Source organism: Aedes aegypti, chromosome 3 (assembly GCF_002204515.2).
Source record: "Aedes aegypti strain LVP_AGWG chromosome 3, AaegL5.0 Primary Assembly, whole genome shotgun sequence".
NCBI lineage: Eukaryota > Metazoa > Arthropoda > Insecta > Diptera > Culicidae > Aedes > Aedes aegypti.
The window spans coordinates 375,568,549-375,589,057 of NC_035109.1; the positions used below are offsets into that span (position 1 = coordinate 375,568,549).

The following is a 20,509-nucleotide window of genomic DNA, read 5'->3' on the forward strand; positions in this document are numbered from 1 at the left end:
ATCAAGGCGGAAGAATTCCGAAAGTTTCAGAAGATGCTATTGATAAACTGATTGCTGGGGATGAAGTGTGGTATAAAAACCATAATCCCCACAATCCAGCAAGATGGATTAAATCCACGTTTATTAAAAAGCATTCTCATAATATTTTTCAGATTTACATTGGAAACGTGGTCGCAATGGCCCATCGAACGCAGATAAGGATCTGTAAGGCGGATACAACCTGACAAGGGCCGAACGTTTTGGTAACCAAGCAGAAGCAAAACGATAGACACGACGGGGCCTCGCCTATGGGCGAGGATCCACAGATACAGGCTCCGAAGGGAGGTCGAAAACGGAAGCAACCGATTCCTGTTAGCTTAGCTTAGCTTAGCTTAGACTGACTACACATATCAATGGTTGCTATTCCGTGATTGACCGAGGTCAGTGAAAATGCACAAAGAATCAACTAGAAAATCGGCTGAGATTGGCCATAAACTTCTTCAGTGTGCATAATTCAGTGGCTCTATTTATACATGGTCAATAACGGCGCCGGCCACGTCCTTGCAGTCAGGTGGGATTGGGGGAAGGAATGTTAGTGTGTAACCTTTGCTATTTGGAGACCGTGTTTGCCTCTGCATCTCCACAAAAGTTACTGGGAGGGATGTTTGTTAATGGGGAGGATCGTTGGGTCACAGGATTCACTTTGATAAGCGATTAGACCATGATAAATAATTATTTGTGAGCTATAAATATGCTTATATGTAAATATAATATTTTCATTTGGTATGAACAACATCTATGTAGAGAAAAATTATGCCGACACTTGAGGTGACGAACCTTTCAAAGTTTGTTGAATAAAGTGAACCTTTCGCAAGTCTACACTCGTAGTGTCGAACCATTCAAAGTTTTTATTTTTTAATTACAAAAATAAAAGTAAAAGGAAAAAGGTGTTTTGAGAAAAAAAAATGGACGTAAGTAATTTATGAATCAGAGTTTATGTCGACACTCACAGTGACGAACCTTTCATAGTTTGTTGAAAAATCACCGTTGTAACGATCAAAGGTGCAATCATACATATTTTATAGATTAGAAATAGTAGCATGAAACGAGCTCACCAATTGATCCGTCATCCTTGAGCAGCAACAATCCACTTTCAGCTTCACTCGTTTGCTCGGCTATATAAAAACACACAGAGAAAATGGGCGCGCGACCCGAGAAGGAAAACAACTGACGACTGCTCGGACTTTCTTGACGCTTTGCCCAGGAGCAAGCGTCAACGTCGAAAGATCAAAAAGAACTTATCGATCACGCCACTTTTTCACTTTCACTCGAACGACGCGCGACATGTTTGATCCTGCCTTGATCGCCGGCCCCCGCAGGAGCAAACGTCAAGGTCGAAGGATCAAACACAACTCGAAAGCGGAAGCAACCGATTCCTGTTGACGATATAGTTGAGCTCCGTAGATCAAAGCGTTCGAAGAAAAGTAATCGTAGAGATGAATATCAATACAACTAGCATAATTTAAAGTTTTCGGATTAGTTTCAGATCAATTAACATTGAATTCGATTCTTGTCTTATACATAGTTTATTGTATTTTCTGATCATAATTTCACATTCTGAATAGTTATAACTTTGTGAAGGGGGAAGAATTGATGTGTTCGTTATGAGCATCCCTAACGAGGTGTCATTTGACGTTCGTCTATCGGACGAACGAGCGCGAGAGCCGAAGGGCTCGAACAAGAGAAAAAAATAAATCAGACTTCCGTCTGTTCTGATACTCCACTTGAAGCAGAAGTTCTTTTAAAAACCCTCTCATCACGTCCGCTCATCATTCCCTCTGTCCGGTACCGAAACATATAAAACTAACTAGCTAGAACAAACTCACCAGCTCAAGGGACGGCCACCAAACAAAAATATTCATACATTTTCAGATCCGTCAAAATCCACTAACTGGATTCATAACCTAATTAGGAAAATTGAATCAGATCTAATTACATACAAAAAGTATGCATTCGTTTCCCTTTTTAAATAATTGTTCTATGAAGACAATAGGAAAATTTTCGCCACGCGCCAAACGATGCGATCAAATTCTTGGTGACTGAAAATTCTATCTGCAAAACAACACTTCCCCACTACATATAATGCATTCCTATCGAAAACAACCATATCACTAGCGGAGCCAATTCACCCAAAGGTGCCAACCACTAGTAAGCACAGTTTTTACAGCATATTTAATGAGCCATGAAACTGTTCGTTAAAAGTGTGCGACCACGCGATGATGACAGCATTTTTGCGCACTACAAAGCTGCTAGCGCATCACACGTTTCTGCAACAGCCAGCCAGTCCGCCGGGAGTTTTTTCGAGCATATCGCACAAGCAAAGCGACATTGCAGTATCTCTTTGCGTTTGCGTCGCCATGAGTCACATTCCTCGTAAATTTTTCCTTCGGACGTCACCCGCGCTCTCATCATTAGCGGTGGGGAAATTTTCTTTCATCTCCCCGAATTGCGCGCTATGACCTGGCTGAGAATACACTAAGAACTCGTTCTACGAATCCTTTTTTTACGTAGATTCAGTTTACATAAATAATGTGGTTTATTTATAACTTTTGTTTTGTAGTTTAGTTCAGACTTAACATCTGAGAAACATTAAAACACATTATTTTGAATAATTGAACTTTAACACTTCACTTCACTTTTGCAAAAGAAAAAATAAAATTCTAAAATCATTAGTAAAGTGAGCAAATACCATTGAACTCTAATATGTTGCTTATCTTGAGTGATAGGCCTGTTTCGTCTGCAACTTACAGACTTCTTCAGTGTCGGGTGCTGTAAGTCGCAGACGTAATAGGCCTATCTTCTTCCGAACCGAATTTAGTACTATACCATTTAATTCCACTAGAGTTTGTATCCTTTGACAGATACGCGTATTTCGACCTCAACTGTAAGGCCGTCTTCAGTATCGTGTACTCATCACTTTAGTCGATTCTAGTGCACGACACTGAAGAAATATGTATGAACAATCAAATGAAGAAAACAGGATTATTCTATACAATCGATTCTCAACTGAAACCTTTTTTTATAAAATTATTTGATATAGTGTCCACATTTTAGCTGATTCCAAAAATTATCTGTTATATAAAGTTGACTCCAAAAGAGGTAAAATCTCGTTTAAAAAATTAATTTTATTTACGAACCCGAAAATTATGTTCGAAAATTGAGATTCCACTGTATACGTGTAGTCCGCTTCCGATTAGTCTACGCCTGAGGAGTTGTGATTTTCTCGGAAAACTAAAAGCTACCACACTGTTACTCGTTTCGGCTAATTACTCTTTAATGTTCTCTTAAGCGGTACCTACACGTTAGAAAATTAATGGAAGTCAATGCGCAAATGTCAATTCAGGGCATCTGTGATTCAATGTGATTCAGGGCATCTGCGCAAATCGTTTGTAGTCGATCTTCTCCAGTTGGACCAGCGGCTTGAGTTGTTCGGCGAAAATTCGCATATCGTCGGCGATGACGTCCTGCCCGGTCGGAGCCAACACGGACAGCTCGACCAGATAGCTCTGCGAGATCGGTTCCGAACTGTTGACCTTGAAGATCTTCGACACGGTAACCTTCATCCGGCCCTTGCGGAACATGTAGCCTTAATAGAATATGTTAATAAAATACACTCGTATCTATGAAGTATCAAAGCATACCTTTGGTGATGTACTCAAAGTCCACCCGAAAGCCCATTTCGGTGAGGAAGTCCACCACGTGCGGAGTGCAGGCAATGTCCAAACTGCTGCGGACCAGAGTGGGGCGGTTGCGGTCGCCCAGCTCCGGTTGGCCGATGTATCGTAGCTGGTACGGGGCGTCTGTGTCTTGGGCCTTGCGAACGCGTACGGTCATTACGGGAGTCTGTTAAAAAAGTTAGGTGAGATTGATGTATTACCCGTTATGAAGCTTTTCAAGAAATATTATACTGCAGAAAGTGGAACTATAAACGGCTGAAGCGGGAATCGAACCATCACTTCTTAGCACATTGTGCTTAACCCACATCCACCCAGCGTCCTAAAAATAGGACAGAAGCCCCGAACGCCCAGCGTTTTATAAATAGGACAGTACTTCCCGAGCAGAAGAAAATAACTACTGAATACCAAAATGAGGTATTCCATACCAGATAATTTCCAATACTTACAACCTGAATGAGGTATGAATGAGCCCTGCATAAGAGGTAAAATACCTCAAATAATACCTCAAGCATATTCTACGAACACCAAACTGATAACTAGATCAGGTATTGTAGTACCTCAATAATACTTGATGGATTTTCATATAAAAATGAAATTTTTCAATTGTAGTTCAATACCTCCAGCAGACCTCAATAGCTTTTTAATACCTCAATGAAGTATTTTTAATTGTTTTAAAGATTTTTTTCAATACCATTATAATACCAAATTGAGGTATTGACAACTGAACCATACCTAATTTTGGTATGATACCAAAAAATGGTATGCATAAGTTATTGTGGAGTTATTTGTTCCTCCTCGGGTTATAGCGCAAATATCTTGAAAATAAAGAGGTTTAGGAGAAAACTGTCTTCTGCAAAGTTGATCACAGGACTGCTGACTTCCACTTGGTAACTATTTTAATTCAGAATTAACTCACCAGGTGGAGCACAGCAGCCAACAAATGTCGCATATATAAGCAACATATGGAACAACTTTCCAGCATACAAATATTTGCTTCGTTTAATCTCAGTCCAGCGATGAGATACAAAATTGGTGTCTTCGATAAAGTTGATCGACTAAATGAGAACTATTCTTGTATCCTTATATTTTCGGGAAACACTCAAAAGATGGCGCTAATGGTCGAACATTTTGATTGTTTACATCTCAGTTCAGTGATGATATACAACGGTGGTGTCTTCGACAAATGTGTTTAACTGAATGAGATCTAGTCACCCGAAAACTTATGAGTTCGGAAAACACTCATAGATGGCGCTAGTGAGCAGAGATTTTATTTGTTTGTATCTCAGTCCAGTTATTAGATACAAAATTGGTGTCTTCGACAAAGTTGATCAACTAAATGAGACCTATTCGCATAAAACCATTCGGAATTCACTCAAAAGATGGCGCTAGCGATCGAATATTTTGATTGTTTATATCTCAGTTCAGTGATAAGATACAACATTAATGTCTTCGACAAATGTGTTCAACTGAATGAGGTCTATTCGCCCGAAAACTTATTAGTTCGGAAAACATTCACTAGATGGTGCTAGTGCTCAAATATTGTATTTGCTTGCATCTCAGTTCTGTTATGAGATACAAAATTGGTGTCTTAGACAATGTTGAACAACTAAATGAATCCTATTCGCCTAAAACCATAATAGTTCGTAAAACATTCACAAGGTGGCGCTAGTGGTCAAATATTTTATTTTTTTACATCAGTCCAGCGATGATATTCGAAATTGGTGTCTTCAAAAAAAAGTGTTCAACTAAATGGGATCTATTCTCCTAGAAACATAGTAATTGGGAAAACTCTCCCAAGGTGGCGCTAGTAGACAAACATATTATTTGCTCATATCTTAATCCAGTGAATGGATACAAAGTTAGTGTTTTTGACAAAGTTGAAGAACTAAATGAGACCTAATCGCCTGGAAACTTATTACTTCGGAAATCACCTAAATGGCACTACTGGGCACACATTTTATTCGCTTATATATAAATCCAAAGAAAGCTATTCGCCTAAAACCTTCTTAGTTCGGAAGTCATTCTCATGATGGCGCTAGTCAGCAAATATTTTATTCGCCTATATGAAGTCCAGTGATGAAAAATTTGGCATCTTCGAAAACGATGATCAACTAAAGGCGATATTTTGGCAAAAAAAAGCATATTAGCTGGGAATTGCATTTATGAGCAAAAATCAAGGAAACAACCAATAAGAAATTGGTCAAAAGATAAGATCAAAACAATGGATACTAACTATGGATTCGAGCAACAATTGCTTATTTCGGATGCTATGATCCTTACATTTTTAGATGAGTTGAACCTTGACACCATTTAGATCTTTTGATCTTTAGAAGGGAGTGAAGAACGAAAAAACCGACAATTTGACTTATCCATCCATGAACTGAACTCCAAGGGTGAAGGGCGGCTGTCAAATGAGAGTAAAATTGAATAGCCGCCAACCTAAGTCCAGAACCAGTTTTATGGATTAACGTGGTAAAGTAAAAATAATTATTCGCAAAATTACAAGTAATAAATGCGCTTGAAAGATATTGTTTGCAAGCAGTTATTTACTACGCGCTACTGCAATGCATTGTTGCCAATTTAATCAGAAAATTCAACTAAATTCCCAAAATGTATGCTTTCGAGAAAAATGAATACGCCTTCACCATTGTTTGGTCGTAATTTAGTAAAGTTGTTTACTTTTTAGAACCACCGAAACATTGAGGTAGCAGTAAAGAGCCTTCCTTGCTGAACTCACTCGGTCCAAGAATTATGACATAAGAGCGGGCACACTTCCGTATGCTCCCCAGCTATTCTGGCCCGCTCTAGTGTCAAAAATCTTGAACCGCGTGGATTCGTTTCTATCGGTGGATAAGACCATATGCATCAGTGATGCAGTAACTTCAACGTTACAGACGAATAATGTTGGCTGCAAATATTCACGTATGTAAAGCATGTGATAGTTGGAGTCCAATATTTGACTGTCATTGGACTGAAGGACTAACTTTTGATTAGCAGTAATGAAATTCTGATATTGCCAAATATATATATATATATTTCGATCGCTGTCAGATCCGAGCCATATTGTATACTAATAACTTGACCCAGAAAAAAATATTTTGATAGTTATGTTTTCATTATCAGCTGGCAAGTTTTATAGAATCTTTTTGAAGACTATTCTGAAACATCTGTAGGTTATTTTTTTATAATCAAAATATTTGACGTAAGATTTTGTTTTTAGTGTAAATGGTGTAAGTGTGCATCATTGTACATATACATGTATGGAAATGTATGTATGTCTGTATGTTACTTACGTGGTAGAGCAGAAAATTGAATTGAAGTCACTAAATGATTTAGTTCTGGCATGCATCTTTCGCCTCTGAAATTTTTATTCTTTATGTTGCAATTTATTTATCAGGGTACGTCCATAAATTACGTCACGCAAAGTTTTGCCATATTCATTCTCCTCAATTTTTCTCTGTTTCACATTTTTTGTATGGATTCCAATTTCTATATGGGTAGTCACGTTTCTTTGAAACCCCCTCCTTCCTCTTCTGTACGTGACGTAATTTATGAATTACCTCACTCCTGCACTTTTTTGTCAACTTGTTTACATTGTAATGGGTCGAAAAGCATGATAATATATTTGATGATACTCGAAAATAAACTTATAGAACAGCTAGATATGGACGACAAACTTTCAAGAATTGTTTTGGATCCCCACCATAGACTTCAAATTTTTTGGTGAAATAAGGTTTAATTTTTGGGAATATGACTATGAATAACAAAAACGGAGATGAATTCCTTAGGCGTTAACGGGTTAAATGCCTGACGAAACTATGTAATTCGCACAATCACAAGGCCTGTAAGCACTGCAGATTTTCGCATCGTGAAACACAAAAATGAATCGTTATTTGGTCATCTTTATATTTTTCATGGAAAGGTAACGAAGTGAAATGCAAATTATGAAAGTTTAATTGAGATCGAAACATGTTCCAAACTCCTGGAATTTTTTGAATATTTGTATGGAAAACGAGATTGAAAACTTGTCAGTCAATTTTCTTAGTGCCTACTTTTTACAGATGGTACTTGTAGTAGATATATGTTCCATGATAAAAAAAATAAGGTAAATTAATTACGTAACATAACTTGTAACAGTTTAGCGTGTTTGTCGTTAAATCGAAACATGCCATAAAAAAAGGAAAATCAAAAAGATGCCATAAAGAAGTGTCGCACGAAATCGACCGCGTAAAATGTTTGTATTAGTCGTATTAGCGTATTATTGTTTGTATTAGCATCTAGAATCGGGCGGAAGGTCCGAAGCAGTGTTGCCACAAGTACAGATTTATCTGGAAAGGTACAGATTTTCGAATAGTTTTTGGTACAGATTCTGTACGGTACAGATTACAGATTTTCACCGAAAAGTACAGATTGGTACAGATTTTTGGAATTGGCGATTTTTGTAACACAAAATTTTAAAGATGCTTGAAATTAGAAACTAATTTCCACGAAACTATTATTGAAAGATACTATTTCCATTGAATTTAATAATTTAATAAATCTAAATAGTTAAATTATTTCAATAAAAACTGTGTTAAATTTCCAAATAAATAAGGATTAAAGTTTCTTTCAACAATTAATATGGTGTGTGTGGTACAGATTTTGGGTACAGATTTTCAGAATCTCTGGTACATATAAAAAAGATTTTTGAGCCTACGGTACAGATATAAATGTGGCAACACTGTTCCGAAGCCGCGGCGATGATGAGGGAAAAATCGGTCTGTTGGAAAATGTTGAGAAGATTGCACGTGTTTTTTTGGACTTGGGTTTTCCAATCCGCGAATGAATAGTTGGTTTTTCAGAGGCCGAATAAAATTAATAAGGTGTCACGACAGTTCTGACTTGCGATTTGCGGCAACTTAGGTATTCTTCCAAATTTGTTATCTCAGCAAAGGCTTATTAAAACCAGAGAATATGATTATACTAGAGAAACGCGGAGAGAATTTTGACTTTGTTTATAAACAACATTTGCAATGACTATCGAAAATTAAGGTCATTCTAACAATGTTTTAGTGTGCGTGTCATCCTGTCAGTCGCCATAAGAAACCAAGCTTATCAGTGACGTCACTTACATATCACTTTTCACTAACACACATCCATCGTCTCTTTTGCATAACATCTCTTTGAGTCTCTTTGATTTTGCTCGATTGGAACCACGTTTGACGGTTCAATTGGAAACTTTGGTTTCAGTATTCGCGCTTCTCTATAATAAACAATTTCTCTGAAATTAATATTGAAAAGAAAAGCATTACAACTTTGCAACTAGACAAATAAAAATATGCGTTTCTTACTTGAAAAATTGACCTCTGGAAATAATTACTCGTTTATTCTCTTTTTCATTATGCTTTTCGACATTATCAAATAAGGTTGATAGTGAGGGAAAATGTAATTGTTTTTCATTGAAATTTGTTGTTTTCATCAAATTCTACGTACATTTCGGGAATCCCGGGATTCCCGGGATGTCACAAATAAAATCCCGGGAAACGGGAAATCCCGAAGCTTGTCAAATCCCGCGATTTTTTGTCCCGGGATGGACACTCTAATCGAACCTCATAAGATGGCAGTGGAAACGTTGTCAAACTTAATTAGCGTAAGGCATATAAGGAGTCGTACACAAATTATGTCATGCTCCAAGGGAGGAGGGAGTTAGGCATAACGTGACAAGCCTTACAAAACATTCAGAGGACTCATACAAAAAGCGCGACTAAGAAGGCCCCCCCCCCCCCTAGGTAGTCTAAAAAATCGAAATTTAGCGTGACCATCCCTAAGAGAAATTGCTTTCGTACTGATTCGAATCCATACCCATTTGTTTTTATATGTGGAGACCAGTGTAGTAAAAATTCAGCCGAATGATTCACGATCAGTGCGAAAACGAACGAAAACAAACTCCGCTAGAACGAAGCCAATCTGACTATGAGAGCGAATGCGACGATAAAGAGAGTGAGTGCAATACGCGCACGCATTCAGTTTCACCCACTATTGGTGTCATTTCTAAATTCGATTTCACCTAGAGGCACTGAAATTGAAAATTGAATATAAAAAAATGCAAATGAATTTTATATTACTGGTGTAAGAAAATGGCAATGTGATGCCTCCAGTTGATGAATCATGATGAACCAATTATCAACTATACTTATTTCATTCAGATAAATGTCGTTATCTTTGTTGCTATAAATTTCCATATAAAGTTTCATATACAGTTAACTCTCCCTTACTCGATATTCCGTATCTCGATATCGAGTTGAAGAACCATAGTAAAAGTTGGTTTTCATGGCTAACTCGATGGTCCCTTGGATCGCAGTTGCATTGGTTTTGTGTTCTGTAACTCGATACCTCCCTAACTCGATGGTCCCTTCAATATCGAGTAAGGGAGAGTTGACTGTAGTCACCATAAATTAAGGCTCAAACGCAATGATAGCGGAACGGCAACGGAATGCGGAACCGGTTCGCCAGCATGAACCACACCATCCCGACTGACCCATAAACGAATGTAAGTGAATCAACACCAAGTCGACAAGCATGTTGTAGTTCATGCTTGCGAACCGGTTCCGCATTCCGTTGCCGTTCGGCTATCATTGCGTTTGGGCCTTTAGAATTTTCAGATGCTTGAGCACATATGAAAAATCGTTAACAAACAATATAAATAAGGCTGATACAAATATTAATTTTCTTCAGTGTCAACCCCCCCCCCCCTCCGCCTTCAAAAATCAGAAAATTTTGAAGGTGAGAAAAAAAAAAAGATTCATAATTTTATTGACATCAGTTAGGTTATTTTTATTTTTTAAAGTAAAAACCAGGTAAAATAATGATCCAGATGACGATTGAAAAAAGTTTAACAACTATCGTTAAAAATAAAAATTCGAAAAAATATTTGTTTTATCATTTTCTATTTTTTGTTCCTTATTTATTTTTATCCCCCCTCGTACCATCCAAGCGGTCTCGGACACAGAAGAAAATTAATATTTGTATCAGCCTAACTGTTGTGACGAAATTTGTTGGTGAAACTGGCAACATTGAATTTAAAAAATAGTCAGTAGAGTTCTTTAGAAGAGAAGAATTCGGGAGGCCGCTTCTTTGGTAGTGAGAAGTAAACACCAAAATGTCCGCACCGTGCCCCGAGCTCCTGGGGGCCTCAAAATCGTAGGGCGGATTTCTCATAACATTAAAAGTTCGATATAGCTTGTGGGAAACTGACAATTTGCAAGATCCCAAAAAGATAATGGGCATGCATAAGTTTTGGAGGAAACTACATTCAGCGGTGTACATGATGAAATTGTTTTAGAAAGTATTTTGATTATTCTTCGATGGGTTACACTGAACAATCCGCAACGACTGCTTCTTGAAATATATTGTTGTTAATTTGTTACTCCTTGAAATTTATTGTTAATCAAAATTCCTTCAGATATTATTTTTGAAGAATTGATTCGGGCGTAAAAGCCCAATGATGAAACTAGTAATAATCTACCTGGACGTCAACTCATAACGGGAATTGAAAAAAAATTGCCACAGAGATTCCGAATATGTCTATTCTATTTCTTTTTAAAGTTTCTTCTAGACTGCCTACAGGAATCATTCTAGGAATTTATCAAGGTTTCAACCAACAATTTCACTGAGGAGATCTTGAAGCATTTTCCCCTGAAAACCACTGAAGGGATTTCTTGGCGTAACTTTGGCCTAGCCCGTGGTTTTCCCAAGTATTTCTTTACCAATAACTCCAAGGATTCCCTTGAGATTTATCGGAGATTTTTTTTTCTGGTATATATCTTATAAATTAACGAGAATTCCTCAGATAATTAGAAATTTTTTGGGATTGACCCTTCATAAGTTTTTTTTTCAATGAGTCCTTCTTTGTTTCGTTCATTACTACAAGTAGTTCTTCAAGTGATTAAAACAGAAATTTCCCCAGAAACACCTTAGCGGTTCTACCAGTTTTTAACACTCTTTTAAATATTGCAAAATTTCTTCTTTCCCAAAAAGGTTTAAAAAAATTCAAAAATTTAAGAAATTTTGACTGAGTTTAAGAAGTTCCAGATTTTAACTGCAGTGTTTTATTTTTTAAACTATTGGAAAATTTTTGCTAGGGGTACCTCTATGAGTTTCGCTGGAAATTCCTCATAAACTAACATCAATAATAAAATTCAACCTTCTTTCTTGATGACCTGCTAGATCTGCATAAAAACTACAACAAAGAATTTATCAGTGATTCGCACAATACTAGAATTTCTGAAATTTGTCCAGCAATTTCATCAGATTTGTGGTAAATATAAATTGTTGCAAGATTTTTTCACGAGTCTTCAAGAAGTTCAACTAGGAATAACCGTAAGCATACTACTTAATACCTACAATATACAGAAAGTTATCCAAGAATATCTCTAAAGATCCTAAAATATACAGAATGGGGCAAAGGCTTCATATATATTTTTTGGTTCTACAAGACGCATCAATGAAAACCTATTTTTTTTTTTCAAATTCTAGCTACGCCCTGATATTGGTGATTTTTACCGGCAGATTTCGACCTTATAATCAGGATTTTTTTTTACAAATATTGGGCATGAATTCGAAACTTGTAACTTTCTGAGTTATTGAATTGCCAAGTGGCTCGGTAGCTTAGTTGGTCAAGCACTCGTCTGGCATACGACGCGTAATAAGTTAATTAATATAATATGGAACGTTTTCGAAAAAATGTTGAAGGCTCCTTTGGAGCGCCCAAAATCTGCCTCCACACCGGACCCCCTTGACTCTAGTAAAACGACCCTTAAAGAAACCATGTTGTGTATTCGTTATTCTATGTTTTGTTTGGCTAAACAATTTTTTATTTATAATTGATTCAAATAGTTTTGGAATGAATGGAATAATAGCAATTCCACGATAATTTCGAACATTTGAGATAGAAAGGATATGAGATGTGACCTTTTCCATTCTTTTGGAACTCTGCCCATTTCAAGTGACATGTTGAACAGCCATAATAATGATGCTGTGAATTCATGTGCTAAGTTTTTCAGTAAAACAGGTGGGATTCCATCTGGCCCTGATCCTTTGGTGGAATCTAAAGTCCTGTTAAAATGTCCTGTAACAGTATTTGACAAACACCGACATCGCTTGTAAAATCAGGAAATCAAGAATAAAAAATCAAAATCACGATCATTATCCGAAAATGTTGTATAAGTCTCTTGGAAAAAAGTAGCAAAAAGATTGCAGATGCCATCTGGATTATCTGCTCTTCTATCATCCAATGTCATTTTAGATGGAAAATTGTTAGACTTCATCTTCATTTTAACGTTATTGAAGAGATTCCTAGAGAAAGATTTGAAATCATTTTCTATTTTTTGTTGTAATCCGGGTGCAGCGGACATGGCTTGATTAAGTTGGTTGACAATATGCAAATAATTTTCTAGACTTTCTTGAGTTTATTTTATGAGCCTTTTGCTTACGATTATTAAAATTAGTTAATTAGTTTGACTATTAATACAAACAGGGACTTTCGACCCATCTGAATAATTTCCGATAAAATGGAATAAAAATCCGTCACTGAACATTCTAAATCTCCTTGATTTTTCAAAACAAATTGCCAATCTCTTTTATTTAATTTTTGTTCAATTCCGGCATAATTGGCGTTTTAATAACACTAGTTTACAACATTTCTGAACTTAGTAAGCTGAGCTCCATTTTCAATGTAAAATCGTACGCTGAATCCAAAAAAAAATGTCAAAAAAAATTCACCGTTTTTGAGATACGCTCAATATTTGATTTTTTTGGTTTTTCAAAAAAGTACATTTGCTAAAATTGATGTATCTCCGGATTTAGAGCACCAAATCTAAACTTTTTCTTAGCAAAATAAAGCTAATTAAATGTGCTTTCTACCGTCTGAACATCACTTTGTTGTGCAAATTACGGTTTTCTAGATATTTATGGCATAATCAAATTTTTTCGATATTTTTGAGTAAAATTTAACCAAATTTTCAACTTTTAGCTTAGTTTTAAGCACGATGCTGATGTTTTAAAATTCGTTTATCATGTTGAACTCAAGGTATGTAAAAAACCAAAAGAAAAAAGTACCTAATGACTGAAATCGGTTGAAAATTGAAGATGTTATGGCATTTTTGTAGAACACTTGAATTTTGAAGTTTTTACGATTTTCAAGCGATCTCAACAACATGAAGAAAATTTAATGCATTTTCATTTGGATTTGCTTAAACTTTCAACAGTTAATAAGTCTTAGTTAAGATTTAATGTTGTGTTATCAATCCATAGTTTTAGATCACGACTAATCTGTAAAAAGGGCGTGTGTATTAACAGAGCTTCTACTTCACTCAGAACATAAGTTTTATCTCTACTTATTATCTCCACAACAATCAGTTCATTTCATATATTTCAAAGCTTCCTTAAATTAAGCTATAAATTCACATGTAAAAAATATATGTTTAAAAATAATTGTTTGAATCACTCCGTCTGTTATGCTTGCAATTTGTTTCTCGAAAGAGAAACCAACAATAATCGCCCATCATCGCTTCATCCCAAAATCCTTGATAACGACGTTCCATTATTTTCATTTGCTGATGAAAACGTTCCCCGTGCTCATCGCTTTCGTCGCCGAGGTTTTCAGGGAAAAAGTTCAAATGCGAGTGTAGGAAATGTATCTTCAGAGACATATTCACACCTGTCAAAATAAAATGTAAAATTTTACAGCTGAAAGTGAATAAAACAAAACTTTAAAATTTACCCATTCTCTTGTAGTTTTTGAGTAAATCGGCTACAATTTCTTCATAGTCTGGGCTCCTGGTGTTCTCCAAATACTCCGCAACTACACGCTGGAACGATTTCCATGCTTCGGCTTCATGATTGTTCAATACGGTGTAGAAATCTTCATCGTTCAACATTTTTTTAATTTGAGGACCAACGAACACACCTTCCTTAATCTTGGCATCCGACAAGTTTGGAAAAATGGATTTCAGGTATCCGAAAGCTGGTCCTTCCTTGTTAAGCGCCTTTACAAAATTCTTGAACAACCCAAGCTTTATGTGCAGTGGTGGGAGTATTATCTGTTCCTTCGCTACGAGAGGATGGCACCTTACATTCTCTTGACCAATTGTAAAAGACTTTCGTTCGGGCCAATTTTCCCGAACGTAATGTTGTTTACGTGCTCGGCTATCCCATTTGCAAAGAAAACACATGAACTTAGTATATCCCTGTTGCAAGCCAGTCAACATTGCAACAACTTTGAGATCTGAGCATATTTTCCAATTATGTTGGTGGTAGCATATCAGGTCAAGTATAAAAGCCATCGATTCGTATGATTCCTTCATGTTCACGGCATGAACTAGCGGAATCGAAGGCTTATTGTTCCCTTGATGCAGCAGAACAGCTTTTAAACTTAATTTACTACTGTCGATAAACAAACGCCATTCAGAAGGATCATATGGTTCACCGAATTCTTCAAACAAGCCTCTTATGTCATGGCAAAAGCAAGCACTGTCTTTTTTGGAAAAATATTTTCCAAATTTTTCATGACGCTTTCTGTAGGAAGTAACTTTTGTATCAGCAAAAAGAAAGTTTCGTTCCATCAAGCGCGATGCCAACAATTCTGATTTTTCTTTTGATAAGTCCGAGTCCCTTATCAAGTCATTGAGTTCCGCTTGTGTAAACAGCATCGGCTTTCTTTCGTATTCCACGTCGCTTTCATCAAAGGGTGGTTCGTCACTGTCATCCACTGAAGGCTCTCGTTTTCGCTTTGGACAAACAGAATAAGGAGATGAATCTTCATGTGGAATCGGTTTTGTCATTGATTGAACTTGTGGATATTCAACTGCTTTGTGACGTCCGTGTTGCATGACTTTGGTTAAGCAGAAATAACAATCCGCTGCATGACAAACTAGTTGGCGCCATATTGTCGGTACAACAAAGGACAAATGGCGGCTGGTACAAGATTTGTTAGTTAGTTAGTTAGTAAATAGCACTTGTTAGTCATTTGAATGTAGAAAATTAAATAATTACCTTTCTCCAGACATCCATCTAGCCAAGCATGTTTTGCACGAACTACACACAACGTTTGGAGTCCACGTTTTGTCGAGGTTTTTGGGATCAGTTTTGAAATAAAGCCGATATGCAGTTTGCAATGAACTAGTAAAATTTACCGGTGTCGTAAAAATGTAGTTTCCGCAGACGAAACAAAATTTTTGCGGATCATTTTTGCACTTAAATTCACGCTTTGCCGCACACATTGTTTCACTATGTTCAACAAACAGTACTACCTGTCAACAATGTTTTCCCTGCGACGAAAGTGCTGCCAAAATCATTTTGTCATAACAAAGTTATAACATTCAAACGCCAAACAGACAAGCAGCATAAACTTATCATTAAACTTGAAACCACATCAAAAATAGTTATAACCACATCAAAACAGTTAAAGGACCAAACATTTCAGGAATCAGTCAGGAATTTATATTTCTTGTATCACATTAATCGCCATGATCATTCAGCCGTTGAGCCAGCAACACTGAAGAAAGCTTGACATCGCAGTAGCCTGAACTTTCGTATGCCATAATTGAACACGGATGGCTTCGGAAATTTTTCTTTTAAGTTGCATACAGTATGTAGCCAAGGCGGATACATCTTTCACGTTCTCAAATGAGCCCATGGCCTTATTTTATACACGTATTCATTGTAGTTTGTTTGCTGGATTTAATATTGAATCATAAAAAGTTCATCATCATCATTATTAGCTTGAAATATATCAAGACTCCATGTTAGTAAAACTGGCCTTTTTTAATATATACGCAAACACATAAATTCTGCTTTTACATACGCCCTTTTCATTAATTAGTCGTGATCCAAAATTAATAATTGATAAAACGGTTAACAAAGCATGGAATCTGTACTAAGAGTCATTCAAAGTGAAAGGATTTAGTGAAATTTATATAGATTTCGTCTTGTTGTTTTAAAAGGTCAAAACTTCAAAATTCAAGTGTTCTACAAAAAATGCCATAACATCTTCAATTTTCAACCGATTTCAGTCATTAGGACCTTTTTTCTTTTGGTTTTTTACATACCTTGAGTTCAACATAATAAACGAATGTTAAAACATCAGCATCGTGCTTAAAACTTAGCTAAAAGTTGAAAATTTGGTTAAATTTTACTCAAAAATATCGAAAAAATTTGATTATGCCATAAATATCTAGAAAGCCGTAATTTGCACAACAAAGTGATGTTCAGACGGCACATTTAATTAGCTTTATTTTGCTAAAAAAAAAGTGTAGATTTGGTGCTCTAAATCCGGAGATACATCAATTTTAGCAAATGTACTTTTTTGAAAAACCAAAAAAATCAAATATTGAGCGTATCTCAAAAACGGTTCTACTGTGAATTTTTTTGACATTTTTTTTGATTCATCGTACGATTTAACATTGAAAATGAAGCTCAGCTATTAAAGTTCATGACTTTCATTTTTATTTGTAACTAGTGTAATCAAAGAAATTGTCAAGGTCATGATTATCATGAATTAAGATTATTATGAACAAAAATTGAGTACTCAATAGCTGTGTGAAACGCTTCATTTTTCAATAGTGGAGAAAAAGATTCATTCACAAAAAAATCTTCCGTTAAACCTAAGGATGCAGCTCATTTAAATGATTCGTTTTCTCCAATGACCGGAAACAGAATGCTTTCGTTTTTGAATCACGAATAAAATTAGCATTTCGCTGATTGAAGTCGCCATAGATAGGGGAAAAACACCGATTTTCGACCCATTCATACGATTTTAGCCTACTTTGTATGAAAATCTGAAAATTAGCACATAATTCTTGTAGGTCAAAAATTAGTGCTTCTCATATGCACTTTGAATTCTGGAGATAACCTTTGATATTGTGATTTTGCGCGAACTGAACCTTGCCCTGGTGGTTTTCGATCTCATCAGCTCTTGGAGTGAGACTTTTTAAGGACTGGATCTAATCAATGGACAATAATTATTGCTGCCAGGCTGCTTGTTGTATTTTATATCCCAGTTCTCAGGCCAAATCCATCATTTCGAAACTGTCGCTACGGCTGCTTCTTTTGAAAATGAATAATTTCTACCATATTCGACTAATTCATTTTTGCACAAGCTTCTGTTTCAATAACTTACATAATTTTGAAATTCAATTGAAATTTTCTTCGAAAAGTTAATACTAGTCAGTACTACACTTGGAGAAACATGCACAACTTACCTTCTCATTGGGCACCTTCAAACTGAGGCACATCTCGTAGTCGGCAAATGCTTCCGGTCCTGTATCAACATTATCACACAATCCACGCAACCTGGAATCAATGTAAATAGTTAACAAATCAACATCTAACATCCTACACGAAACTTACCGATGCAGCAAATGTTCGGCAGCCGAATCCAAAATCGAACCCTGCAACAGGTACTCCTGATTGGGAATGATGTTCGAATTGAGAGCCTGCTGCAGCAGGTCCACTGCGGCCATCGGAGTGGCCGATGTAGTCATTTTACCGGAGAAATATCACTAAATTCAATGCGAACGATTACGATTGGCTTCTCGTAATCCACCGGTGTAAATAACAACAAACCCACAACAGTGAAATTTGACAAGCGGTCGAATAAAAGCGATCGCAGCGCCATTTTGATAGGTAGTGGATACGGTTAGAACTGACAGAAAAGCGGGCAAGGCCGCCATATTTTAACATTCAAATTTCTTATATTTTGATGAAAACGTGTGCTTGAGGACCATCAAAATCAAATAGAATACATGTTAGTAAATCTTAAAGCATTGAAATCTTAATACATAATGCAATAAATTTATCTTAACTATGAATGTTAACTGTCAGTTCAACTGACACATCTATCGTCTTTCATACAAGCTGTTGTAGGCGGCAATCGAAATATTTCTTTCAGTCAACTTTATACTAGAGAACAACATACAAACACCACTGCATTCCATCACACAAAATGTATGTTGTCAAACTCAAGGCAAACTTGTTCTTCGTCTCTCGCAGCTGCCCGTCCCACGAATCAAGGCGCTTTAAATGTGGAAACCCCCTTTTCCATGCACAACTCGAATAAGATCGATGCAGAAGCAGGTACTGGACAAGAGTGAATGGATTCAGTATAGAACCTGCCTGTCGACGTCGCGGTACGTAACTTCGGGCGCATCGACAGACTTCGGGCGCGTGCATTTCTACTATATGTGATTAACAAATCAGCCAGCAGAAAAAAAAACAATGATGGATCAGCTAAAAATGCATTAGATCTGGGAGATCTGCCCGTCACTGTTCGTCAACGACGGTGAAACAAATTGAATATCCCAAAGTGTGAGTATTTCGTGTGGTTTTTGCGACTCAGTCACGACTCGAGAACAAAACGTGAGCACAATTTGGATGACAATAATCACCATTAGCAGGGAAGTCTCGCAAGAACAGCCTACTACGACTATTTGATAGGTAAGCAACAAATCGCCTGCTTTGTTACTGTATTAAATCGATTGAACCGAAATTGGCCATGCAAACAAGAGTACAAATTGGTGCAATGTTTTCGTTTTTGTTGGTAAGCCCCTTTTGGCAAATATTACATAAACTGGAGCTACGGCGCTTAGCCACGATTGATTAGCTACCCAGTGCTACTGGAACTTGAATGTTTACAACCACTTGCCTCGCGCCCCCCTCGAGAGGGTCGGTCGTCGCACTTTTGTACGAAGTTGTTGTTCACGATATCTGTGCCATTGGGTTTTTCGTGCTCTTTTCATATACCTTCGTTGATCATTTTAAAAGCTGATCGCCGTTCGAAATCGCGACGAAGAAAGCGCAATTGGGAAGGTCGTTTTGGATCAGTGGTTTTCGCTGTGCCGAGTTCGCAATCGATATTCGGCGCCTACTCTTCCAAAGTGGATTGTCAATGTCCATCCATCCCTTCATCGAACTGTGTCACAAACCATATGTGTGTGAGTATTACTTCTAGAAAGATAAGATTCCAGTGCGTTGTTTCTTAAGGACTGTTCATTTTATAAAGTGGACACCTTGTGCATGTTGTATCTTTCTTATTAATCAATGAAATTTCATTCGGTTTTTTGCACATCGTTCGACTAGTATTGTACAATGTTGTGATAATAAAAATTCTCCAAAATAATTAAATGTCACACGAATATGGAACAACGATTAGATCGGTCGATTTTTTGAGGTTATCAAAATCAATGATTGTAAGAAATTGGCTGGAAAATTCGATAATTTATATTTTCTATTTTCAAAAAAGGCTTGTTCTTCGAAAGCATCATCAATCAGAAGCCTGATGGAAAAAATCAAGTTATTTTTGGAGCAACAATTTTACAGATATAATAAAATCAATTTTCCCGTATATTTTTAAAGAATTTTTTTTAAATTTGATGGGAATTGATATGAGTAGATTTTTTTGTGTAAAAGTACGTCCTGACGGAAGTCCTAATATAGTATTAATATGAAAAATAACTTACGCCTTCATAGAGTTACTTAGTAAGTCCCCACGTCACATTCAAAGCACAACAGAAACACAATTGTTTTATTCTTAGAAGACCTATCAAAGTACATTGACAATCATCAAAATTGGCAACACTGCTGTAATAAAATCGATTTTATTTTCCACATATTATTTTCATAATATGTTATTCTGAGATTACCAATTGAAAAATTCGGAGAAAACTGTTTACAATTTGCTGTAGATCGATAAATATGCGTACATGATTTTAAAAGTATGAGACTTTTTAGTAAAACGACCATAAACAGTAAAATTTATA

At 36.5% G+C, this 20,509-nt stretch overlaps 2 protein-coding genes across 5 annotated transcripts in view; one reads left to right on the forward strand and one right to left on the reverse strand.

Moving 5' to 3' along the window:
- Positions 1 to 3,288: 3,288 nt before the first annotated feature.
- On the reverse strand, positions 3,289 to 18,337 carry LOC5574182 (mediator of RNA polymerase II transcription subunit 18). Its single transcript, XM_001661190.2, has 4 exons — positions 18,102 to 18,337; positions 17,954 to 18,044; positions 3,681 to 3,882; positions 3,289 to 3,625 (listed from the first exon to the last, which is right to left on the reverse strand). The coding sequence occupies exons 1-4, from the start codon at positions 18,233 to 18,235 to the stop codon at positions 3,405 to 3,407; spliced, it is 648 nt and encodes a 215-aa protein (XP_001661240.1). The 5' UTR covers positions 18,236 to 18,337; the 3' UTR covers positions 3,289 to 3,404.
- A 382-nt stretch (positions 18,338 to 18,719) lies between these two features.
- Positions 18,720 to 20,509, forward strand: part of LOC5574181 (copper transporter 5.1) — a 33,482-nt gene continuing 31,692 nt past the window's right edge. The window contains exon 1 of one of the 4 annotated variants that reach the window (XM_021852287.1): positions 18,720 to 19,187. The gene's annotated coding sequence lies outside the window, so the exon portion shown is untranslated. Of the gene's footprint in view, positions 19,188 to 19,591; positions 19,685 to 20,509 lie in introns of those variants that run through there. The other 3 variants (XM_021852285.1, XM_001661189.2, XM_021852286.1) reach the window with 3 other exon arrangements.

Bases quoted from the DNA above. Each gene is read 5' to 3' on its own strand.
- LOC5574182 (XM_001661190.2), bottom strand. From the start codon at position 18,235: ATGACTACATCGGCCACTCCGATGGCCGCAGTGGACCTGCTGCAGCAG. The intron at 3,883-17,953 runs GTAAGTTGTGCA...CTTTTTTAACAG, and splicing joins TGAAGGTGCCCAATGAGAAG to ACTCCCGTAATGACCGTACG. The intron at 3,626-3,680 runs GTATGCTTTGAT...TATTCTATTAAG, and splicing joins CTTTGAGTACATCACCAAAG to GCTACATGTTCCGCAAGGGC.